Source organism: Triplophysa dalaica, chromosome 14 (genome assembly GCF_015846415.1).
Source record: "Triplophysa dalaica isolate WHDGS20190420 chromosome 14, ASM1584641v1, whole genome shotgun sequence".
Lineage (NCBI taxonomy): Eukaryota > Metazoa > Chordata > Actinopteri > Cypriniformes > Nemacheilidae > Triplophysa > Triplophysa dalaica.
In genome coordinates this window covers 6,529,391-6,556,634 of record NC_079555.1, presented here as the reverse complement: position 1 = coordinate 6,556,634, position 27,244 = coordinate 6,529,391, and the positions used below count along the sequence as shown (strand labels likewise).

The 27,244-nt window shown below is 37.7% G+C and overlaps 1 protein-coding gene across 5 annotated transcripts in view; it reads left to right on the top strand.

Annotated features, from left to right (window-relative positions):
• Positions 1-27,244, top strand: part of mgat4c (mgat4 family member C) — an 83,267-nt gene extending 56,023 nt beyond the window's left edge. For 3 of the 5 annotated variants that reach the window (XM_056765522.1, XM_056765523.1, XM_056765525.1), the window contains 3 exons: positions 23,566-23,717; positions 24,498-24,645; positions 24,720-27,244. In XM_056765522.1, the coding sequence (XP_056621500.1) occupies positions 23,589-23,717; positions 24,498-24,645; positions 24,720-25,873 (1,431 nt within the window). In that variant the 5' untranslated portion in view covers positions 23,566-23,588 and the 3' untranslated portion in view covers positions 25,874-27,244. Of the gene's footprint in view, positions 1-6,036; positions 6,187-23,565; positions 23,718-24,497; positions 24,646-24,719 lie in introns of all 5 variants that reach the window. The other 2 variants (XM_056765524.1, XM_056765526.1) reach the window with 1 other exon arrangement.

The following is a 27,244-nucleotide window of genomic DNA, read 5'->3' as shown; positions in this document are numbered from 1 at the left end:
AACAAAGAAACCATGAATAAATAAAGAACCAGAGAAAAGCACTGACAAAGGACAACTGAAACACTGGGGTTTAAATACATTGGGAAAATGAAGTAACAAGAAACACCTGGAGAGATAATTAACAGGGAACCAATGACCAAAAGGACTACAAATGACCACAAACAAGACGGAAACAGGAACTCAAAAGAAACAAACTAAAAGTAACGCGGAAAACACAGACAGAATCGTGACAACATAAACCGGTATAAGTTGGCAATACTCAGTTGCTTCAAAATTTTTGAGTTTAGGAGGTCCTTGATTTAAGTAAGAATAACTCACAAATTTTGATTACTGTTAAGTTAAAGTTCTTAACATACTTAGCAAGTGCGACGTAAATGTTTAATTGATCCTTTCTATAAAATGAAGTAGACAGAACATAAATAACTACACCAAAATTGCATTTTTAAACTAAATTCTTTCACTGTTTTTTTACATATTTTTTAGTCTTAATATGCATAATTAAACACTTCGACTGATGTAACCCTAAATGAGCAAGAAGAGACTGATCTCAGACCTGGCATTAGCACAGTTTCTGCTCACTGCACATAACACATGTTACAGGTCAAATGTAGCTTTGCAGGCCCTTAGCACATGCACCACTCTTCTAAACAATGAAGTGAAGTGAAAGTAACCTATTTGTCAGATATGGTGAGACGTACCCGAAATGTGACCTCTGCATTTAACCCATCCAGAGAGTAGTGAACACGCGTACAGCAAGTCATGAACACACGTACACCCGGAGCAGTGGGCAGCTACTGCAGCGCCCGGGGAGCAAGTGGGGGTAAGAAACATTAAGCCACGACTGCCCCTAAACTGAAAAGTATGTCAAACTCTTCTAAATATCTAAGAGAAGTGAACATTAAACACTAACAAGTCTTTAACTTTACTAAAAACATGTAAATAAATTTACTCTCCTAATGCAGTCTGACGCAAATCATGCTAGGAATTGGAAATCCTTCTTGACCAATTGTTTAATTAAAAACTTCAAGTTAATCAAAAATAACCATTATACTTTACTCAAAGTAAAAAAGTGTTTCAGGAACTTAAAATAATTAAGTAAGTATAACGTTTTTTCATAAAATACAGTTTACATTACTTAATCAGTTTGATTATTTAGAACATTTGGGTTTACAGTGCACCCTTCACCGCTGAAGACAGATTATATTGCATTTCTGTCAAAAGATCCTTCAAAAAATGACACATTCGACCTTTAACGCCTGATCTTTCATAAGTTGTGTACATAAATACAGTGTCAGTTGCAAATTCAATGACTTATATGCATTAGAGGTGAAAATAAATCTAACAAAATAACATTAGCATAAGATAGATCTTGCTGTCAGCGATATCTGTCAGCGATATCTGATATTTACACAATTAGATTATGTTTTTGTGACAAAATGCAAGATCCTGTTATGCCAAGATGCAACAGCTAAGAGCTCCCACTCAACATCTTTGCAATCTGGCAGGCTGTCCTGCCCAGGGAACGTTTTTCGGAGACGTTTAAATCTACCATGTACTGTTTGGCCAGAAACTCATTATGGACCACCATCTGCAAGTGATGAACAAAATCCAGATCTCATCTCCTGGCACCCTCCACTAATCCTCTGAGACAGGAGACTTTAGTCTGACCAACGCTGACTGTATGCCTGTTTTTCTTGTCGCTGTGGTCTGAGATTGTTTGTGCCCAAGACATGGCATGTTTACATTTTGAAACCTGACATTTTCCTTACAAATTCTGTTTGTGCAAGGATTTTACAGAGCTCTTGTGATCCTTATGTTGGTCCTCATGCGTTATTTTATGACTTTTTGAATAAAAAGTCAAATTCAAAGGTAACTGTCAATGTAGAATCGGCCGAGATCCCAGACATGTATTTTTATTGGTGAGCTTTTCTGTGTTTACCTACTGTGTGACAGAATTCTCTGCTTTCTCTAGCCCTCGGTTGGTTGGGTTTAGCTGGTGGAACTCGTGGGATTGGAGGGCTGGATTCCCAGCTGCAGATAAGCAGGATTTGTGTCCGGGAAACTGGAGATTGCAGGCCTGTCTGTCTGAGAATTACAACAGCCACTCAATGCAGCTCTTTACTTCCACCTTTGTATGGCTCTGTAGGATTCTGAGCACTAACACACCCCAGTGCTGTTATCAAAGGAATTCGCTCTGGTCGACCAGGTTTCCCAAATTTTAGAAAGGAAACAACAACTATTTTGCTTTGAAATTCATAAAGTTGATTGTAGTGTTACTTTTAAAAAGAATACAATACAATATTACAATCTTGGTAAACATATAGTTGTTACTGTACGTTATCATTTTACTGTAGGCCTTACATGTTGTTACTTTTGCATCATCTTCAATTCACTGAGATTCCCTGGGAACATTGTTATTTGTAAGTTAAAAATACAGGTGAAAGAAGAAAGACACAGTAAAAGGACATTCCCAGAATCCCCAGATGTTATGTTTTATCCGTCCATTTATTCTCCAAACCTGCTTTTCTTTTGCGACTTATATGAAGGCTGGAACCCTTAATAACGTTTTTATATATCCTTGTGGTTTTGTTATCAGATATAAGGGTGTTTTGAAACATTTTATGTTGTTTAATGTGTCATATTGTACTTGTTTTGTATTTGTACTTGTCTTTAGTATTGGCATGGCTACAGTACATGTGATGTATCAGTATAATGATGGTTATCTGTATAATATAAGGAACAAAACAGATTTTAAAAATTCATTAGTAATTAAAAATGTATTAAATAAACAAGTATATCATTACTTGACCTGTTACATGAACAGGTATATAGTTACATACAGTACAGAACCTTGTGTACACTTTGTGTTACCCCGGGTCTGGTCAGAACTGATGCTTTTTATTTGAAAGCATGCTCAGATTGCCCACCGCTGCATTAGAGGTCAGACGGTCTTTTAATATCTTTTAAAGCAGTTGAACAGAGTTTGCTGGGGGCTTTTGTACGCTGAGTTTTCTGGAGGCAGAAAGGATGTGACAGGGTGCATTAACTTGATCTGTCTCTGTTCTGAAGGATTAAATGGCCATCCTTATACATTAGCCTTGAGCTAAATGGCCATCAAGTCCTCACATATTGTTTAGTCCTAACTGTCTGTGTGTCACGCAGGCATGGACTATATGCCCATTAACCACTCATGGTTTGTTTCTCTGCGGATTAAAAAAGGAACGGCTTTCAACACTGTAAATCGATTGTGCCATGTGAGCAGTAAGACCCTCTCGAATACAGAGGGGGCAGCTGGATCGATTCCTCTCCTCGTGTCTGATGAAAACAGCCAGACACAAATCTAAATTGAAGTTCGGGGGTGATTTACAAAAGGGGGAAAGAAAATGAATCGCCGCAGATGTCAGGCGGAACACAGAGATATAATTCAATTACCTAAGTGTGGAATGACATTTGATTTAATCTGAACTATAAATGCTAGTGAGGTCAGGCCAAAAGAAAGGGCACTTGTCTAGTTAGTCGCAATTAGAGTGTAAATCTCAGATGTCTGTACGCGGGAGGGAAATGTCATTTTAGGAATAAATAGCTAATAACGTGATTCCCCTCACCTTCGAGTCACCAGCACCGGGGAATGAATCTAAATCATGCAAGCCTAACAGTGGAGTCATTTCAGAAATTTGTTCGCTTTTTGTCATGGTTGGATGAGAATTAGAGCGAGCACTTGATCAGTTGGTGCCGAGCATGGAACATCCACTAATCCTCGCTAACAAACACAGGGAATTAGGAATCTTGGCACGGGCTTATAGAAAATGCCATACGCACATTGTCATGTCGTTCCCTTTTCCTTTAATCATCCCTGTCACTTCAGTCATCTTGAAGTGGCACATCGCTCATAACATCTCAGGTTGGATTATGATTTATGCTGCGGATGATGTGCTGCATTTCCATAGCACCAAGATGTTCAGATAGGAACACATTACATATGCGACTCAATATATTATTGATTACGCTGCCATATTTTAGTGGGTCTCATATGCTGTGAGAACCAGCACCCACATTAAAAGGCTGAGAAAGGAGTTTTTTTTCTGCAGGCATCAGATGCCATCAGACAAGATTTTACTGCCATCTCAAAAGGGCTCCCATGCATGTTATTGTCTTCTGTTTTAAGTGACTGCCCACCGGGTGGTGAAGCGAGCGAAACAAGATGAAGTTCAGAATCGTCGTCTCCCGCCGTGCAGACAGCGAGGGTGTGAGTGATACAGCGCATTTAGTCGTCTGTCCGGAAAAAAACTTTACTACCCCCTGCACAAACACACACGCATTATGCCAGATCCGTCACAAGTTATTCCAGTTCACTGCACTGGAGTGAAATGCCAGATTAATGACAATTTCTTTCATGTTTTCCAGTTACTTATTACCGGCTATAAACAAACAAACAAACAGATGTCAAAGTCAGGGCTGTTTTTTATGGGACAGTGACGAGATTTGTGGCAGCCAAGCATCTGGGTTAGTCTATGAAAATATATTGTTGTATAAAATATATGTTGTTAATATGGTTTCTTATCATAAAACATTAAGGTAGGTTTGAACCTTATGATCTGTGGTTTTGATGCCCATCAAAGCACAGTCGAATCCTCTAGTTTGTGTCTTTCCAGTATATTGCTTAATCTTTGATTTAAGATGCAAATGATTTGTTTTAGTTTCACATCTACCATATTTACGAATTGGTTTCTATTAAAATCTTCAATGACCCAATTTCTCTATAAACACAGATATAGTCAATTCTGTTCATGATAGAAAATCCTCTGGATAGGAAGGACAACTGCTCAACCTCACTGCGAATCTCCGGCATCTTTCCTTTGACGTTCCTCTCCGTAAATTCCATCATTAGGGATTGATTCATGCCATGAATCATAGTGACAGTACACAGCCTCATCCACTCTCTCTTAGGGCTGGAAGGCGTTCTGACAGCGCATACAAAAGGAGAGATGGGGGTCATTCCCACTCATCCTGAACGCAGCACAATACTCGCTGATGCGTTCACAATCTATTCCAGAAAAAGGAAACAAGACAAACTGAAAGCCCCCCTTATGTGCCCCCTGTGTGGGTAAGTAGCAAAGCTGTCAGTCAGCGAGCCAGTTAGAGATTCAGCCGTATGGCTTTCAGTGAGTTGAAAGGGGCTTTATGGGTTAAAAGGAGCTGAAGGAATCTTTAAAGCAATCGTTCGATGACGTCTGACTGCTGTGGCATTTTGAATCATCACAGTTAATGTTTAATATACAAATGCAATTTCAATAAGCACATTTTGACTCAGTTACACACTGTAAGTATAGACAATAACTCATAAACCCCAATATTTACACACACAAACACATTTTTTTATGATCTGCCTTGTAATCAGGAAAATATGAACAAGTTTCTTTGGAGAATCATAAATATTGATATGTTCTTAAAATCAAATGCTGATGCTTTTGTTTGGTCTTGCAGCTTTTCTATTTTTCACATTGTGGCAAAACAAAAAGCTTTCATAATATAACTGTTAGTGCCCATGTTACCATGTTCTATCACTTTATATATTCATTCATGATGAAGAGAGAAAAATGATCAACTGATCATGCATGTTCTGGTTTGCAATATTGAAGTGTGTCACAAATGAGACAGAATTTTTAAAATGAATATTAATGTAGATATTTAGCTGAATTATGTATTCGATAAACCATTACGCATAAGCACTATCCAGAATATTATAAAGTACCGTTATACAGAAAATCGCCACGTTTTTAAACAGTGACATATATAGTAACTTTAGTTATAAATGTTGAATATCAGGTTTTATCACAAGCCAAAGCACATTTTCTCAGTATAAATGGAGGTTAAAGACAGCAATCCCCATGCTTTCATGTTCATTATTTTAAAGCACTAGTGTTAAGCACTACATTGTACAGGTCATAAAGGAAATGGGCTGGACCCGACTACAGTAATGACTGGAGCTGTTTAGTCCATCTGTTCTGAATTCCTCTGGGTGCCTGTTGATTGCAGGGTGAACAAGAGTATTGAAGAAAATGCGATGAAATTATTGCCATGAGTGAAGCCTGATTGATTGTAATCAGTCCCAGTTCGAGCCCTCCATTTCCTGTTGCCGTCGTCTCATGATCTCCTGCAGCTCTGTGTCACCGTGACTCCTCTGAGGTAAAGAACAAAACCCCTTTTTTATAATTATGCATATACAGATGTACATTTAGCATAAGTGTTGTTTGACTGACCTCTATTTGGGCCTTCTGCACGCTGATCTGACTGAAGACACGTGACCCCTCGTCCCCACACACGGCCCTCATCTCATCCTTGCTGAGAGAAAAGAGCTGAGCCCCATTCAGAATACCCAGACAATCCACCACCCTGTAACATAAAAGAGCAGTCTATCAAATTCCTGATATCATAAGTGATATATATAGTTTTCATTGTGGTACAAAAACATTTGAAGACCTAATCGTACTGTTAGGGTTACGGTAAATCGTCTGGCTGCTTTGGAGAGTAATACTTCCTAAATTAATTCTAATATTCCTTTTTAACTCCCCCTGAGTTGCCGTTTTAGTCTAAATGAAGAGTTTATTCTGTTTTTTAATTTTTTGAAAAATTATGTTTTTATTGTGCTTTCCAAATAATTGTAATCAAACTGTACAGTAGTTGGGTTGTTTTGATGAAGTAACAACTGAAAAAAACCACTAACTAACACAATAAAACACAATTTAACCATGACATTTTAATCTTAGTTATCAGTTTTTGCAATTAAACTCTTCAAATTCAGTTAAATAACATAATTGTGGAATGTGTTGTGATCTCATAATTTTGATGAATGTGTTGCCTCAATGTAATGTTAATGACCTCTGAGCAATAGCCATTCCTGGAAGAGGTTGGAAAATAGTCCGGAAATACTGACAGATTTGGTGCCAAAAAAACTCAGGTAAAAAAGCAAACAATGCAAAATGTACGATATGTTTTAACCAGATTTAACTTTCTGAAAAATAAATAAAAACGCACATTGTTGCATTATTATTTCACGGCTCATTGGAATGCTTGATTCTGATTGGCCAGTAGCGACATTCCAAGGGTTGTTATTATCAAATACAACTAATGACACTCTGTAACCCGGATGCTGCGATTCATTTTGAGGGGGCAGTTTTATATTACACAAAAATGTATTATAAATATGTCTTTTAATAAAATATATGACATTATAGTTACAAATGATTAAAACAATTTGACTGTTCGTGACGTTTGAACGTCGTTTCTTCCTTTAAAACTGAAAGTAAATGGCTTTTCCTCGCGGAAGGTCTGCATTCGGTAAAAATGAGCTAATAAAATTTCAAACTCACAATTTATGTGGTAAGGAGCCTTGTAATAAGTGGGATAATGTACAAGCAGCCGGCAGTTATCCATGTCGGGTCCTGATCACACTGTCTGGGCTTATTTCTGCGATAACAACCGGCTGCCTGTACATTATCCCTTACTTAAAAATAGATTAAAAAACTGGGTATAAAATACATGGTATCATGGTATACCATGAGTCATTTGTCATTTGGACAGGCACAATGGAAGTATAGTACCACTGTACTTTTAAAAGTGCTTATGATTTCAACATGGCATCTTTTTGGTACTCTAAAGTACTACCAAAAATACCATGCTCCATGGCCAAATACTATGACAAAAAAGTACCATGGTTGTATACCATTTGGTACCATCATTAGTATTTTTGCTGACGGGTAAATGTTGGAAGTTACAGTATACAAAAGATGTTTTTGTGGGATTTACTGTTTTCTACATATAAAATGAACATTCTGTGAAAAATAACCTTTATATCTTGAATATCGACTGAGTAAGGCTATGTCAAAAAATTTAATCATTGTGTAATTAATGGTTGAACTCAAACTTTGATGCTTGATATCTCAGTAATAGCTTTGGAGACTTTAGCCTGGTTTTCTCTGGTCACATAACATCCCAGAAGAGGCTTGAACGCACAACCTCACATTTACCAGCTCAGATGTTTATCTAGTTAATACCTTATATGATATGAATCATCACATTACTTGTTGCAGTTCACACTACTCACAGCCTTGAGAAACCTTTGGCATTGAGCCAAGCGTGGACCTCAAAGGGTTGAGATGCTTGCGTGATGGGCACGGTCGTGCACGAGCGCTCTACCCGAAAGTTACGAGCCAGGGGCTGAGCCTTACTGTCCGTTATTCTCTTCAACAGCTCATCGTTTACCTCCTTCTGTTGGCTGCGGTCTATAGAGACAGAAAGAAAGAGAGAGAGATTGGAAAACAGCTAAAGGGACAGAGAGATAGCGAGTCCGATTGCCCAAGACAGAAGCAATGAGCTCTGGTTGAAATCTGCAATCTACGTACATAAGAGCACTCTCACACCAAATTCATTTCCCACTTCCCTGCATTTTTATCCGGCAGACTCCCCGCTCTCCTTCTCACAGCGAATACACAGAGCAGATAAAAGGTACATACTGTCTTTGTCCCTTGAGGATTTATTCATCTCCAAAACCTCGGCATGATTTACAGGGGCAGCTGAGGTACCTTTGTAAGGATTCACAGCCTATAGAGATAGAACAAAAGCCAAGGAAAGTGAGAGAGACAGAAAAATGAATCAGTTTATGTCAGTCACATAGGGATGGAAAATATTTGTTGAATGCAAATAATAAAGCTGACTGGTGCAGGGTGAACGGTGTGACGGCGGGGTGGTTTGCGGCTTACCGGGCTGTTAAATAGAGCTGCTCGGTTGTACTGCTGCTCTCCTGGTTTGACCTCTTCTAGCACATTACAAGGCACGTACCCTGAATGACCACTGCGGTTCCTCAGAAGCCACCACTGTTTATTGTTTTCCAAGACCTAGGCCATACACACATATGCGGTCTGTTGCAAAAGATAACTACATTTTGCGGCATTACATTTTGTAGGTGCTTAATGAAGATGGCAAATCTCACAATGAATTGCAAAAAGCTCATAAAGATGGCGGGCAAACTAAAATACTATTGATATGCACTTATAATGCATCCAATCCATAAATATACACATTTTATTTGTTTACTCGCCTGGCACGATGGTTCCATAAAGAACCCTTACAAAGGGTTCTTTGTGGTGAATAAAGGTTCTTCGGATTAATAAAAGGCAATAAATAGATTGACTGAATGGTTCTTTGTAGAACCAAAAATGGCTATTCTATGGCATCGCTGTTAAGAAACTTTTAAGCACTTTTATTTTTAGTAGTGTAATATTGGCTATAAATACAGTAAATTAATTATTTAAAAGGATCCATATAATGTACATAATTGTATATAAAATAATCTAATATTAAAGAAAACATTGAAATTTGTGGAATTTTGAGATTCATGTCTAACATTATTGAGTAAGGATTCACACTATGAACCTTTTGTCCTGTTAATCCTGACATGTTCATGTGACACTTCCTGATTCAACATCTTGTCTCATTTTAACTGATATTCTAACAGATTTTGCCGCTGTGTTTGTAAAATACTCCATCCTAATGATACTTCTTTCCATCGAGATACTAGAGTTAATTCCCAGTGATACCAGGCTCAGGCCAGGCATGTCTAGAAACACGATTATCCATGTTTCCAGATGGATTAGCCAATCGGGGGTAATCCCTCTTGATCACTTCAGTAGTTCTCATGTAAATGGAATGCCTGGGGGGTTGGAGTCTGTTCTGAGGGAAACGGCAGACTTCTGGAAGTGACAGGTTGAAAGAACAGCTTTCTAAACACTAGACTTAAACTTCCTGGATTCTTGAGGTTACTGTGCAATTGCAGTAGACTAGCATACTAATGTTTACGTAATATGTGGTTTGAAAAGAATAGAGAAAATGATTAGCAATGAAACAGCACTAATTTGTTTTGAATTCTGTATTGAGAAGTAGGAAGACTAGATGCGTGCAGTTCCAGAACCATACAACAGAAAAAAACATAGAACATTAAAACTTTATCTCTTAACAGCCTTAAACTGTTATTGCATTACGGATTAAAGAAGTGGATATTAGCACTTGTAAAAGGATAAGTCAAAAATGAAAATCCTGTCATCGTTTACTCACCCTCATGTTATTCCAAACCTGTATGACTTTCTTTCTTCTACAGAACACGAAAGAAGAATGCTGGTAAACGAATAACGGTGATACCTAATGACTTGCACTGGTTTGTATGCATTAAAAATGAATGGGTACCGCTATCTAAATATCTTCTATTGTGTTCTGCGGAGGTCATACAGTTTTGAAATGACAAGAGTAAATGATGACAGAATTTTCATCACTTTAAGCGTTAATTTATGGGGTTTTCTTGCTTCTATTGCTTCTGTGCAGCCTTTACAATAAAAATGACAAAAAGAATAAAAAGAATCTCTTGAAACTCATTTACACATCTAAAACCTTTAACCCAAGCTTACCTTAAAGGAAAAGTTCACCCAAAATTGAAAATTCTTTCTTTATTTACTTGTGCTCGATTTGTTCCAAAGCCTTATAAATGTATTTGTATAAAAAATATTTGGAAGAATATAAGCAATATTCAGTTCTGGGACATCATCTATTACCATAGTAGAAAAAAAATTGTGTTCTGTTTTACACCAAATAAGATATGTTGAAAAATTTGGGAACGCAAACAGTTCTGGGGCACCTCTGACTACCATTTGTTCTTCCTACTATGGTAGTCAATGATGTCCCCGGAAGTGAAAATTGCTAACATTCTTCTAAATATCTTTCTCTGTGTTCATCAGAACAAAGTAATTTATACAAGTATGAAATAACATGAGGGTGAGTTAAGGATGACAGAATTAAAATTTTTGGCTGAACTATCCCTTTAAACTAACACTCTATTCCTTTGCTGCTTTACAAGCACTGATATTTCAAACCCAATTATGCAATACTGTATGTTTTTTTCAGTAGTTTCTCTCAAAGTTTCTGCAAACTTTTGACCATTAGAATGTTTTTTGAACCTATTTATATTGCAAGCAGCAGCTCGAGTGTTCAAGACCGTGAGCTCTGCATGAGTGCGTGCAGTCTTGTTTTGTTCTCCTTCTACCTCCCACACTGTGAACCTCAGACCTGCTCTGCCCTTCGCTCCCCATCCTCCTCCACCTCCTCCCAGAGGGTCATCCTTACCTCTAGCATCTCTCCCTGCTGCACGGTGAGCTCATTGGCATTGCGCGCCACAAAGTGATAACGGATTCTGACATGTCTGAGGTCGCTGTTAGACCTGTGTGGCAGAAATAGCAACATGGCAAAACGCTTTGAAGGTCATTCAAATATTTGTGCCAAGTAATGAAAAAGTCTGTCTGTTTGCCTGAGAATTCGTGGTGGGGTACTGCTGACTGCAGTTACACAGTCAACACATGGCGGTATTTTTGGATGATTGCCTTGAGTTAAGTTGCCTTGAGATAAATTTGTTGAAGAGCTGGCTTGTACTATTTTTGTTGTTGTAGCAAAATTTTTAAGGAAAGCCAACAGACCAAACAACTCTGTCTAGAAGCCAGTCCGCAAATAAACAACTCATTATATCTAATAAGCCAGCATGAAAAACACTCTGGAAAGATGTTAGAAAAAGTCATTTTGTAAAGTCATTTTTATATTATTTTCTATTTAAGCAGCCGGGTGTGAAACCAAACTAATGAAAATGATTTAATGTATAAAATACTGATAAAACTTTTAAAAGTATGTGTTTTAAAACTTGTAAAAGTTTAAAAGTGTAAAATCACATTTATAAGACTAGACAAGGCTAATTTAGTTATATATCATAATTCAATGCAATTGTGTGTATTGCACCTTGCCTATTGATTTAACAACAAAAACAAGCCGTAAAACTCTATACGATGAACACACACATGCAGAGCTGGTTTATTATAACAAACAACTTACGACTCGAGCATGCTTTATCAGTAGAGCCTGCGGGTGCTCCGCTGCAAGCTCGCCGTCAAACGCTTCACCCTTCGGCCGTACGGAAAGTAACGCGGCAGGCTGCAGCCTGCACATGCAGCGTACCTCATGCATATTTCAGTGGGCCTGCACAGAGCATGGAGAACTTTAAACTGAACGTCCTGGTCCCCATGCATCATTAATGTGCTCGCCTACCTCCATCCTCCTCAGTCAGGGTGCGGTGAAGATAACCGCAGTGGCCTGGTGTCCAGCCCATGCCTACACCTTCTTTCTTGAAGGCCATAAATAAATCAACATGTTGAACGCCTGGAAACTGGAACTCGGCTACAGCAGGCAGATTTGTTTTCGTGCAGTTTGTTTTACACGCTCCAGATAACTGACTATATATTTTAACAGTCTCGTAATTGTATCCATTCAAAACAAATTGATGAGGTGAAAATGTGTTTGAAAAGAATACTTGCAACAAACGGTGTCTTTTGGCATAGCATGTTGATTGACAGCCAAAGCCCTTATCATATCAGAAATGTCTGTTGCTTTCTGTACAGAAAGTCTTAGAATGGTTCACCTAACAACCTGAAGAGAAAATAACCTTTCCCATTCCTCGGTTGTGGACCCAGTCTCTGACCTGTGAGGGAATAATAACATTTATAGATGTTATCATACAGAAGCCGATCATGGGGGGACCCATTTTTGTATGATGACAGCCTGCTTCTAGAACATAGTGTTTTCTTTAATGTTGTGTTTGTTTGATTCTGCAGGCTGGGTTTAAACCTTTTGCCAAAAGCGTCTACTCCCACAATGTCATGTTCATCTTGCTTTTATGCCTAGCTTGAATGGCGAACAAAAGAATCCAATTTCACGTTTTAAATGCATTTGTTTATATTAACATTTGCTTTTGTTTCACATATGAATCGAGTGTGGGGTGTAGACTGTCGCCATACTTTTCTTTTAAAAAAGAGCGACCGGTTGAATTTCGCTAAACTGAATTTATACACCTTAAACAAATGAACAATGTTGTTCTATAAACTGCTTTACTTGTACAACATACACAGTTATTAAAATGACATCTAATTAGAAGCATTGAGCAGGTGTTTTACAAAAGATTAATCGCTTTTTTGAAAGCACTTTTTCTTCATTATTATTCTGCCGTGCAAATGGATTCATTCCAACTGTAATGCATATTCATTTTAGGAAGCTCGGAAATTGAGGGAAATTAGCTAAAGGTGGATCTGGGATGGGTGAGGGTACCAGCAGAATTCATAATACAGGAGCTCTGTTTTTGCTCTTTGATGTGTAGGTGTATTTAACTTACATTATAAACTCTTAAACATTGTGCTTATGTCCACTTGGGTCTATGCAGAGAAATTTGTGAAGTCTAAGCTACAAATGAAGGTTACTGACAAGTTAAAAAGGGAACTAATGCAAAGCTACAAGATATAGAGTATTGATTTATGAATTAATTTATTTTAAGAGAGATTGTGCGATTGTTGAAGTGTCTGTATACAAAAACGGGGTTGTCTTCAACCTCAAATCCTTTCTGTTATCATGAATAATGAAGAAACCTCAGCTTTTACAGCTATCTGATTCAATATTCTGTTATGCTCAGAATAGCAGAAGTCATTGTTCTTCTCCACCTTCAGTGTTGGAGAACGGTTTTGAAAGGCTGGAAGACGGCACAGCAAATTAATTCTTAGAGGAGCCGGAGAACATGTGCAGCGTGTGCTAAACATCAGAAAGACGCCAAGCGTGAGCTTTTCCTGTGGTTTGAAACTCCGCTAAAAGTTTACCTTTGTTGAGTACGAAAAAAGTTTTGTTTCATTTCACCTCAGGCTTGCTGAGAAACTTCAAAGGCAACAGACTGGCAGCCGAAAGAGCAGGTAGCAGCAGCAGCCTTTTTATGCTTAAGTGTTTATTTATTCGTTTAGAAATTTGCTGTGTGGAGAGATTAAATGGAGAATTGCTGACAGCATGTCTTCTTGACCTCATTTAGCAATCGGTGATCCGTCATGAAGTCTTTCCTTTGCGCACCAGGATTATAGCATCTTGAAACTGGAATTTAATGGAATTAATCTACATGTGAATGTGATTATGATATATGTCCTTAACGCTACAGTAGATATATGTGACCCTGTATCACAAAACCAGTCTTTAGTAGCAAAAATACATTGTTTAGGTCAAAATTATAGATTTTTCTTTTATGCCAAAAATTATTAGGATATTAAGTAAAGATCATGTTCCATGAAGATATTTTGTAAATTTCCTACCTTAAATATATAAAAACTTAATTTTTGTGAGAGGATGACCTGCCACAGTGCCCCTGATTAACAACTTCAAAGGCGATTTTCTCAATATTTAGATTTTTTTGCACATTCAGATTCGTGAGTTTTAAACGGTTGTATCTCAGCCAGATATTGTCCAATTCTAACAACTCATACATACATATAAATCTTATTTAATCAGCTTTCAGATTATGTAAACATCTCAATTTTGACCCATAAGACTGGTTTTGTTGTCCAGGTCCACATATTTATGCATTTGGCAGACTCTTATGTCTAAAGTAAATTATACTGCATTTTAGGTATACATTGTTTTATCAGCATGCATGTTGCATGGATATCGAACCGTTAAGGCAGTGTGCAACCAACTGAGCCACAAACATAAACAGCATGCAAACATAGACCGAAAATACATAATACATGAATATAATTTCATTGAGGTCATTGGCTCAACGCTGGAATAACAGATCAGTTGAAATATAAGATGGGATATTGTTCTGGCCCTCAGTTAGGCTGCAGCTCCTGCAGCTTTGAGTCATAATCTCCATGACTCTTCTTGTAAGGTTGTGATGTTCATTTTGAAAGTGTGATTGGGGAATTTAATGGTACAGTAAATGGCTGAACTCTGTGTGGAAGTCAGAAAGTTATTCCACACAGCTACAAGCATAAATGTCAGTGAGCAGAGTTGTGCTCATTAATTAAGAACTGATTGCCTTACAAATGGCTCACAGCCTCATTTGACTCCATATGAACATCTCTAAAACAGGCATTACTGAAGATGATGAAACTTATATTTCTACAGCAGTGCAAAATTATATTGCTAAAGATCAGAGTTTATTTCCCCAAATCTTGACAGTTTCCATTTATTTTAATGACATAAATCAACTGTTTATAAGTCAACAATTCACATTTTCATCATTCTTGCAATTTAACAGAAACTGTAATTTATCAAAATATATTTTTTTGTTTATAAATAACAAAACATAATAGAATGGTATTCATAATTATGTATCATAAAGCTGGATCATAATTCAGATTTGTAAAGAATAAACACAGTCAAATGATTTGGATGTAGTAAAAGAGTGAATACTTTTATTCAAGTTCTGCTGTCTTGAAAATAACAAATTAAATAATAAAAAATTTGGATCTGTTCCAATTTTTGCTCATTCTATTTTAATTATTCCCTTCATGCTGATTACTTCCAAAACACTAACAGACTTTACTTGCTAGCAATATTATACGTAATGTTATTTATGTAATACAGAGGGAATGGACATTAGATGAGTGCTAAAACTAAACCTAAATGCTCATTAAAATTTAAATAATGTGTTCGACTGACATTTAAACGGAGTGCGATTGACATTTGCTTGTAAACAATGTTTTGAGTAACTGACTGTAGTCTACAGACGTCTCTGCAGGTTTGCTAGTATACAAACACTTAGCTCAATGTTTGTCCAGAGAACACAAAGGTTTGATATCATTTCTCAGCAAACAAAGTATTTCAGTCCATGGAATATTATTGTGATGCTGGAAGAAACCGCCATATTTTTTAACGCGCCTATTTATTGCGTCTGTGAACGTTAGAAACACATTTTAAATTCGCTTTCACATTAATGTTTTTGTATGCGTATGTTTACTACGAACATTTATAGTTGATTTTTATTGGACGCTTGTAAAAAGTGAATGAATCGCCGTAAAAAGCAGATATTACATCGTTAAAGTGAATATTTTGACTTTGATACATAATATCTATTGTACTCTGATAAACAATGAACTGCCCATCATTTACAGAGAGAGAAAAAAGAGTCAGGCAGAGAGCAAGAAGGTCTCTCTGGATGCTATAGCATTTGATTTTTCTTACACAGAAATGTGCTGAGAGGAGATAGTGCTTTCTCATGTTATCTGTTACTGGACGCACGCACCACAGCCATTTTCCTATTTCTCACTTGTGACCCAGCGGTCACCTTGGCTTTTTACAGAGCTTTTAGGAAAGAGAGCTGTCCTTCCATTCCTCTCTCGTAAATGGATGGGGAGGGAAGTTTTGCTCAATGGTGCGTCTTTCACAGTCTGTCTCCCGCTAGAGCCAAGAGATCGAGTGTGTTGTCAAGATGCAAATGCACCAGCAAAAAATATAGAAATCAACATATAAGACTATTCATTTAGTGCATTTATTTAATGCAATTACATAACATTAAAAATGAATGTATTTCATCATGCAAAAAGATCAGTTTATTGCATGTAGACCATGATATGGATTTAAAGACCCCAAAAATGAAAACTCTTCCAGCATTTATTCACTCTCATCTAATTCCAAACTGGAATGAGTTGTTTTTCTTCTGAATAACACCAAAACGATATTTTGAAGAATGCCGCTAACAAAACGACTTTGGCCCTCATTGACTTCCATTGTACGTAAACCACCGAGACATTTCTCAAAATATCTTCTTTTGTGTTCTTCTGAAGTCTGTGTCTGATTTTGAACAACATGGGGTTAAATAAATGACAAAATGTTTATTTTTGGGCGAACTATCCCTTGTAATACTTCAAACACCCCATTATTTCCATTGTCCATTAAACGATTTTATGCACCAAAGGAACGAGAAGGACTGTGTGTGCCATATATTTGTGTTCTTTGTAGCAGAAAAAGGGTGATAATATCGTCAAGATTCATCCCCAGCGCTCCCCTTTGAGGTTTGGGTTAGTGCTATAATCTGGGTCAAAGTACTAACTGCTGAGAGGGGCCTGAGAGAGACTCACTCACACATAAATCATTTCTCACGCCTCTCTTCCTCATTACACTCTCTGCTGATAGAATTTCAAAGGCTTCTGCATCTCCGACTGACCTTAAAGGTAAAACTCTGGCTTACGGCAATGACAGAAGCTCACTCAACAGGCTAACCTTGGAAGATGTGCCACGTAACTGAGGGCACAGCGAGATTTGAGTACTGTAAGTATTAGTCACTCGTATTTGGCAAGAAGTCAAGACTTATAAAATGTGAGAACATCAGGCAACATAAACCAAAACGATAGACTGCACATTGTCAATGCATTTTTGGAATTAAGATCTTTCATTTTAATTTATAGTCAAAGCACTAGTGCGGACATAAAACAGAGATATGTTAATTATCATTATAATTAAAGCTAAAAAGATATTTTAGGATCAAACCGCTTCCATTCTGGCATGGAAACCTAACAATGAATCATTCGATCTCTCCCTTTCTCTCAGTAATGCACTTCAATTCTGGATTGTTTGTTTCTTTTATTGTTACTGTTTTAGAAGCTGGCATTGGTAAACCATGACAGAATTTGCTTTGTATTCACATCATTCCAGCTCTTCACACAGCTTCCAACCTGAAGCTAAGCCACCTGTACAGCTGGTGCCTGCAGCAGCCTGGACGTCGCCCAAATCCGAGCAGGGTGCTGGATTTATTCATACATCAAAACACAGAGACATTCGACAGATCCGCACAGAGAAGGGCCACCGTGGTTTTGGTGCAGGGAAGCCACTAAAAATAGGCTGCCACCAAGATTCAGGATGGCAGCATAAACAAATGTCTTCTTTAATCTGTAATCTCTCAGAAAGCCTTAAGCGAGAGAACTTCATAAGATTAGAGGAAATGTCACCTGCTTTGGAGGAAAGAGATCCTTCTGTGTTGTCTTCAAGTTGTAGAAAAAAAGTGTCCACACTGTGCTCCTGAATTGTAACTTGCACAATATTATAATGGAAGCAGAAATTCAACCTCAGCCTCGCCAGTGTGGTGTAAAGGAACAGGAATCATTTTGACTACGCAGGTTTTCCTGAAATCCTAGACTTGATGCTTCTCGTCTAGCAGAAGAGGAGGGGGGTGTATGTGTAGGTCTGTGTATTTTGGGTTTGACATTGTCAGCAATAGTTGAACAATGTTTTTCATGTATTTAGTGAAGATTCTGCAGTTACAAGCTTGCAATCTCTCCAGAGACTTCAGAGAGCCGTTTTATGCTTTTTAGAATGTGATGAGCATAAGCGATGTCAGAAGGTGCCGTTTCAGCAGGTGCATACAAACACTCACATATACATCTTAAGATCTGGCAGTCAGTGTATTGAGGAATGAAGATTTGCTGTGCTGGTGCTAGATAATAAAAGCATCCTGACATTCTATTGAATCGGTTAGTAGTTAATTGCTTATTGTTTTTTTTTACTTAACTAAATGCAAGCCATTTTAATCTAGCTAAATATAAGCAAATTATAGTGTTTGTAGTTCCTTGTAAAAGTAGAAGGAACATTTTCTCATCATTTACTGACGCTCATACCATTGAGTTTTATCATATCGAGTAAATATCATAAAATTAATCCACGCCGAATCAAAATGATATAAACATCTGCTTTCAAATGCAACATTAGTGCCACTGTCCTGGTGGCATTGCTTGCAATGTCCTGCCTGGACACTACTTTATATCTTTGGATTTATTTTCTACAAAAATCTTGTGGATTTCTTTGAGTTTACCAGATTGGTGTTTACGGGTTCAAATAACAAATTGTGTCTTCATTTTTTAACGCAATACTATAAATGTCAGTGTGGCCAGCAGAGGCCGCTCACCCTGCTATCAGCATCAATGCTTATGGACCATACAGTGATGCTATTATACATTATAGACAGTTCCACTCAAATACTTACACATGAGAGAAATTGTAATGACTAAATTCTTTAATCCTTTTAACTGCCAATACGCTGAAATGCAACTTGTGGTGAGCTTTCATAAACCTCTTCCATGTGAATGCACATCTTGAAAATGTATTTGTAAATTTCACTGCAGATCCATTTAAATCTTTATAAGTCAGTTTTCAGAACTTGACGATCTGCATTAATTCGTATATTTATTGTTTGCTTAAGTCACACATTTATAGTTTATGGTCCTAGGAAGTTAGCACCAAGCTGCAAGCAATCCTAGTTATTGTTCCATTTGATAATTGGGAACTAATAATAATTAATAGCATTATTTATTCTGTACCCTGAGCATTCAAATGATTAATCAATGCTTTCATATAAGCATAATCATTTACACAAATCAAAAATTATAATCTTTTGTTCTTCACCACTACAAACACGATGAAGCACACATTGTGCCAATTTCTTATACATGTTGTGATTGCAGATTTCCAAGAAAGACCCTTTATAATTATATTTTTGTGCCTAATGGCAAATTTTGATAAACAGGGCTGCACAGTGCAAATTGATTAGTACAAAGAAATTCATTTAATTAACAAAATGGAGCTCATCCCCCCACAGTGTCCATCTATAGGCAGTGCGTCTTATCATCAGAAGCCTGTACTCTTTTCCTGTATTTGGCTCCTTTTGTTGAAGAGAAAAATCTATTTAAGTGGCTGAAGCTCTGACACAAAGCAAGAGCAGAAGGCTGTAGAATCTGCTGGCTTAATTGATTATTTGTGCAGAGCTGTATATCAGCTAGGTGCAGCATACCCTTGGGAAATAATGTAAAACAGATAACAAGATCAAATGTGGAAGAATTGCTTTCTACTGCCAGCTTTATTAATCTGTTTCTCTCTTAGTCAAAATGGCTTTTTTCTCCCCTCTATGCAGGTTTTCACATTAAGGAAAGGTACGCCTCTGCGTCCCGAGCACCATAAAGCTGTAGCTGACAGAGGTATTATAAAGCTGTTGATCTGAAAGAAAACGTGTGAAGATTAGCTTACGGTTCAAAGCATCCTTTTGTGGCAGAAAATCAGCAATGAAAGTTCTATTTGCTTTTTATAGATTTACTTTTGCAAAAACGCATTTTGGTGTTATGTTTTGGAATTACATTGCTTATTAGGAAATTTGCAGACTCATGTTTGTATTTCAGGCTTAAAGGATCAGGCTGCTAGGAATAAAAAAATGGCTCGCCGGCCACAGTGACTCTTTGCGCCAATGAAACGCACCCAGACGTTTTCGAGTACTTGGAGTGTTTGTGTTCAAATCAAACCGAGTGTTCTCTAATTCCACATTCTCTCGTAGTGCATTTACATAATAAAAATTGCATCGCAGTTTCACGATCTAGCAGATATCCTTGCTCAAACATTTCTCCAAGCAGTTTCCAACTCTGTAAACTGATTTGTTTTTCTTATTCATGGGGTCTTGCTGCACATCAGACGTGACTGTAATTGCCTTCCTCTCGCCAGGGAGCTTCTCGTTTCTCATTCTGAAGTTTATTCTCTATTTCATGTCTCCAAAGCCAAGAGAGATGCACCCTGGGAGAAATGACACTCCTACCGCCATGAGTGAATTAAAAGAAGAAGAACGTTGGATAAAAGCTCCAAATGATACTGACACAACATTGTTGCTTTGTAATGAAAAGGTGTTTATAAGTAGGCAGACTATGAGTTTGCCGAAATCGTGACAGCTCACATTAGCAGACGTGTCATGGCTGATGTTACACACAGCGACCATCTGGGCGCAAAATCAACTCTTTAGATTAATTCTTTCATTCGAATGGAGCCAGTTCGGTTGGCATGGAGGTATGGCTTTAAATGGCCAGTTTATATTGACTGCTAAAAGGACCACTCGCCCCAGGAGGTGATGATCTATACGGCAGCAGGATGCCTCAGGTTATTTACGTCAGCGCTGGCTCAGATGAGACCTCTGCAAAAGCAAAGATCCCTGGCAGCTCTGCAGACCGCCTCTTCCAGAATCAGGGGCAATTACGCAATAGATGAAGGCACTAGGTTGGTGGTTTTCCACTTTTACGAACTAAATGCGGGTTTTGTCTGGGAAGAGATGCATTCATTATTAAATCTTTGTTTTTCTACCATTTCCTTGATTTTAGAGCTCAAGATTGATTTGTGAGTGTCAACAAGCGGTGCTCTCATCATCTATGAAAAGAGGAGGAATAATGTCAGCTCAGCTTAATAGACTTCTAATGGATGTTTTATTTTCACCCCGAGGGAACATCTGAAGTGTTTGGACTCTTCACAGGCAGATTTGAGGGGGTGGAAAAAATACCTGGGAATTGAAGTAGCAACTGGTTTGGCAAGATATTTATATATTGAAAACGTTTAAAAATCCATTTTAAGTTTCTCCCTGCTTTGTTCAGGAGAACGTTTATATTGAATTTTCACTCTATTCTAGCCTCTAAAATTAGTTTGCCTCAAACTATCCTCCATAGTCCATACATTAACTTTGTTTTTCTTTAAGACATTTTTCATTTACTTCCTTTAAACAGTTCCCCAACACACATCAGTCATTTTGCATTTTGTAACATAACACATTTTCATGTTACTTTTCTGAAGTTAAAAGTAACACATTGCTTTAAAAATTTGCAATGGAATCTAAAATCGAATCTAAATATTCTTATGATTTGAAGTAAACATCACATAAAGGTAAAATATCATTTCCTTCCATTAACTACACAACTACACTATCTGCTACGGGTACAAATGAAGAACCATTTTTTGGCTCAGTAAATGGTTCTTTGGGAAACCAAAAACTGGTTCTTCTATGGCATTGCTGTGAAGAACGTTTTGTAAAGCGTGTAGTTTTAAATTAAAATGATGGTAGTGTAGTTAGTTTTTAGGGAGTGACACAATGTTGTAACGCAGGTAACTTTCCCCAACACTGGAGGTCAGCTTAAAGAATTGCATGATCCAATGGAAACCTTCAGTAAACCTTAAGGTCCATCACACTTCACTGCTAATAAAGTATAAAGCCGGTTTCCAGGCTGTGTCCTTCAACACTGTCTGAATCAATCCAGCTTGCTATTACTCTACATTAACATTACATGAATCTACCTGCATGCATCAAAATGCAAAATGATTTAAAATTAAAAATGTAGAAGCCAGCCACTTGTGTAATTAAATTTACTAGACAATTAATTGAATAGTGCGAGACGTCTGACAACATGCTGTTGATCTTAAAATATACACAGGCGAACCTATTATTAAAATGTAGAACATGTAGCAACCGACATTCTTTGCGATTGATTATAGTCCAAAGACGTATTGGTACAATAAGTACCAGAAATGCTGTTTATCATAGTGAGGGCACAGCACTCTCTCAGGTCTTGATTAAAAGCACCTTTGACAAGAAAGACATTAGCCTTTGATATGTGATTAAAGTGAAAAAGTACTTGTTGTATAAAACCCCATATGCTTGCTCTAAATGTGCTGCTATATTTAAGAACAGTCGAGAGCTCATAGAATATTGGCTTGACAATCCCCCGGTGAAACGGGCCGGTGGTGGGCAAGATCAATACACATTTGGTCGTGGAATCTGATGTGAAGTTATTTTGTATTCCATTAGTGGTCTGCGGTGCTTAGCAGTCGCCACCAAAGAGGTTCTACTGATACTTGCATTGAAAGACTTTCAAAATGCTGGCGTACCTTTTTCTCTATACTCAGGTTACTTTGAGTAATTTGAGGTCAGAAATGAAAGAACGCTTGGGGCCTGTTTCATGCGCACATCTTTTTCTAAAAAATGATGAAGATAGTTGAGATTGAAATAGCTTTTTTGACACAAAGGTCTGAAACGGGGCAGAACAACGTAGGATTCGGAGACAGAGTGGAGACTTGGCGAGTGGGGACAGGATATTAACCTCACAACGTGTTCTTGAGTTAAAGCTGCAATATACCTACATTGTTGTCAGGTTAATGTGCACAGAAGAGGGACATCTTATTTTTAGGGTGACCTTACACTAAATATCCTGTCCTATAAACAAAAATAAGAGCTTCACTGATTTTCACGTGAATTGGTGGTTGGTTCTCCTGAATAGTAATGATGTGATCAGCGTTCAGAACTTAAGTCTAACTATAGTGCATTGCATTCATCCATTTGGCAGAATGGCTTGTAATGCAATCAGGATATGTTTTTAATAAGTTCTTGCGTTTCTTTAAAATCAAAACCGTGACCTTGGCATTGCATGCACCATGTTTTACCAATTGCTCTAAAAGAACAAATATCGACGTTTATCAGCATTTTAAATATTTGTGGATTTTGCATAAAGGAACTTGGATTTAGCCACGATTTTTAAAATGAAATCAGTTTTTTTTAATGCTTACTTTTAGTAAAAAATAATAAAATCCAGTCATCTAATTTAACATATCGTTGCTGTCCTTTGGGTGTTTTTTGAGGAAATGGAAAAAACACTGTAGTTACTTTTTCAATGATTAAATACTGTGTTGTCAAAGTTGAAAAGCAGCTTTAATAATTTTTATTGAGATGTTTGCAATATAAAGGGTCACAAGTAATGATTTAGGGCAAAATAATTAAAATCATGAATAATGGAGATACAAGGTTTCAGAAGGACTGCAGCGATATAAGGCAGCTTCTTGTCTTGTTTATTCCAGTGCAGTATAATTTCTTTTTTTTCTTTTTTTCAGATTAGACTGATAGAGTTGTCATCATGAGACTGGCGTTAAAATATCTGGACAAGATGAGATGTTTCCGGAAACGTTCCACCATTCCTTTCCTGGTGGCTCTCATTACCTTCCTGCTCTTCGTAAACCTCTACATCGAGGATGGTTACGTGCTGGTGAGTTCTCTGTTGAAATACAGCAGGTAAATTACATAGGTCAATTCATTTACAACACCACTGAAGGAGATAACAAGACAATCGTGGACTTCACAACAACTCCACTACAGCTGTTGCACGTGATTTAGCATTAATTATCACTGTACTGTAAACTTATTTTGTTTATGTGCTTTAATTACTAAATGTTGCGTGTACGTCTGCCGGTGTTGTGCTGTGCATGTTTAATTACGAGAGCTCGGGATGTTAAAAATTTCATGATGTAGAGGCAGGCCAAATGCATGAGACGCATTTATAATTCATGAGGCAAACTTTACGATCAAAACTTTGTGATCATAACATGTTGCGTGTGTTTGTCTGTTGCATTATGCAAAAGGTGTGCCCCTTTTTGACGAAGCCATTTCCTAAATAGCCTCCATTTAATTGAAATACAAACACCATTACTCCCGGCGAAAATTTAGCATAGCTTCATGCGTGCTAAAAACGCAGTGAAGTATGATTGAATTTAATAAGCTATAATTTTATTCTAGACGAGTCTTGGGAAGGTAATATTGTATACAATTAATAATTCAAAGGACATTATTTACCTCTGATGATCTTACACAAGAGTGTGCAACAATATTTACGACCTGCAGTATTTACTCACGGATGCAAAACACATTCTTCTCGTGTCTTGGAGTCTCTTTGTAGCTTTACTGGGAGTCTTGCAGATATTTTATGAATCGTGAATATGCTTTGACTAATGGCTGTTTTTCTGTCTGTCTTGGCTATCATGTGTTGCAGCAGGAAGATAAACGTCAGTTGCGTGAGACTTCGATGCATCCGCTGAACTCGGAGCGATATGTTCATACCTTTAAAGACATCACCAATTTTTCCGGAACCATCAATGTGACTTATAGGTATCTTGCTGGAACGCCGTTACCTCGAAAGAGTAAGAGTGCATCCCTCTCATACACCGCTATAACACATTTTTCAGATCACTTCACTTACTCAATGTTTTTGCAGAATATCTCACAATCGGATTGTCATCTGTGAAGAGAAAACGAGGAAACTACCTGCTGGAGACCATCAAGTCTATTTTTGACCAGTCCAGCTATGAGGAGCTCAAAGAGATCGTTGTGGTCGTCCACTTGGCGGACTTTGACCTTGCGTGGTGCGAGAGTCTTGTTCAAGAAATCTCAAGAAAGTTTGGCCACCATATCATCGCAGGACGTTTGCTGGTCATCCACGCGCCCGAGGAGTATTACCCATCCCTGGATGGGCTGAAGAGAAACTATAATGATCCCGAGGACAGGGTACGCTTTCGCTCCAAGCAGAATGTAGATTATGCCTTTCTGCTCAACTTCTGCACCAACCTCTCTGATTTCTACATGATGTTGGAAGACGACGTCCGCTGCTCACGAAACTTTCTCACTGCCTTGAAGAAGGTAGTGGCCTCCAGGGAGGGATCTTATTGGGTGACGCTGGAATTCTCTAAACTGGGATACATAGGGAAGCTGTACCACTCGCGAGACCTTCCCAGACTCGCCCATTTCCTGCTCATGTTCTATCAGGAGATGCCTTGCGATTGGCTGCTCATCCATTTCAGAGGCCTGCTGGCCCAGAAGGATGCGATTCGCTTCAAGCCCTCTCTGTTTCAACACATGGGCTACTATTCCTCCTATAAGGGGGCCGAGAATAAACTCAAGGACGATGACTTTGAAGAAGACTCGTTTGATATTCCAGACAACCCACCTGCCAGTCTCTACACGAATATAAATGTATTTGAGAGCTATGATGCTGCCAAAGCGTACAGTAGTGTTGATGAGTACTTTTGGGGTAAATCTCCTTCCACTGGTGACTTTTACATCATAGTGTTCAACAAGGCAACAAAAATAAGCAAAATGAAGATCATCACAGGAACAGATGATCGTCAGAATGATATTTTGCATCATGGAGCTCTGGAGGTGGGGGAGAAATTAGTTGGAACCAAAAAGGGAAGGCAGTGCTCCTCCTATATAACGTTAGGAGAGTTTAAAAATGGAAACATTGAGGTTCACGATGTGGACCATAAAATAGCTTTTGATATTGAGTGTGTTCGTATTGTGGTAACGGCAGGTCAGAAAGAATGGCTTATCATTAGAAGCATAAGCCTCTGGACTACGCAAGGTGCAAATTAATGAGATTTTTTTATGAACCGTAGCTAAAGGCACAACTGTCCACTGTTTGTTTGTTTATTTATTTATACAATTTCTACAAATTATTTATTCATTTCACTTTATTTATTCACAAGAAACATTTTTAGGTCAGAAAATCACGTATTGCAGACTTTTCAGACAATTTACAGACGATGAAGAATTTGGGTCTCATTTACTAATTACTGTGAATATGTGCAGAGATGTTTTCAAAAACTTTTTCGAAATGTTTTCAAAGAAACTATCTGCTGGATTCATGACAGGAGCTTATTGTCATGCTAATGTTTAAATCTGGATTCTTTTTAAATGAGCGGTTTGCGTGAAGGGTTAGTACATTGCACAAAACATGCCCAAGTCATCTTGATCTGAGAATTTCTTCACAATCTCCACCCTACACCCATTCTTAAGTTTTTGTGCTCTAAGCATGCACTTTTGAATGAGTGCATGCACATCGAGTCACAACAAGGTGCTGTCAATTATTTAATTTTAGAAAAATTTGTAAGCCTGAATTTAAAACCATTTTCAACTACAAACCTATTGATAATGTCTGAAAACCTGTGTATGCTGGTTTCACGCACAAATACAGTATTTATGTAATGTGCACTGTTAGTAAATGAGGCCCATTTACAGTATTTTTTCTCATACACTACTTTCCCATTTTGCTTCATCAACTTTACACCTCAGCTACAATGATCTTAACTCATCTCCGGTCAAGGCACTAATACATTATGTTCCAATATTTGATAGAAATATCCTACAGTAGCGGAGAAATTGAAAATACAGCTACTTGGTTCAACAATTGCTTAAAGCTGAATTGTAAACATTTCATTTCAGTAGGGTTATTTTTCGGGTTTCTTTGTTTACTCAGTCTGTAATATTTGCTTATCCCCCTGTCCTTTCCACAAGCACAGGGTCAATATTGCCTTGAATATAAAATGTGTTGTGGCATGAATCCAGGCAACATTTCACACTGTCTCCCCAATGAATGAAAACAGAACTGTTATTCAATCAAACTTGGGCAAAAAGTCTTAGTGTGGTGTTATTTTGTTTGTGACTTCCAAAGGAAGGTGGGTATTCGGCCATCTTCTGAAGTGTTGTAATTGGCTCCTACAGTAACAAATCAGGTAAACCTTTTTCCCATTTACTTTGTTCCCCTAACTTTCGTGTAGCTCAATTTTATCAGGGTAAATTGGATTTTGTTTGGCTTGCGCCCCCTTAAAATGACACCAGCAACAATCACCCTAGTGCAGACAATTCATTTACTAAACTTTTGGCTGGAATTGTTAGACACTCTAACTTCAATTATATTTTATTGTGCATATTCAAAATATAATATCATTAAAGTCATGATCACTA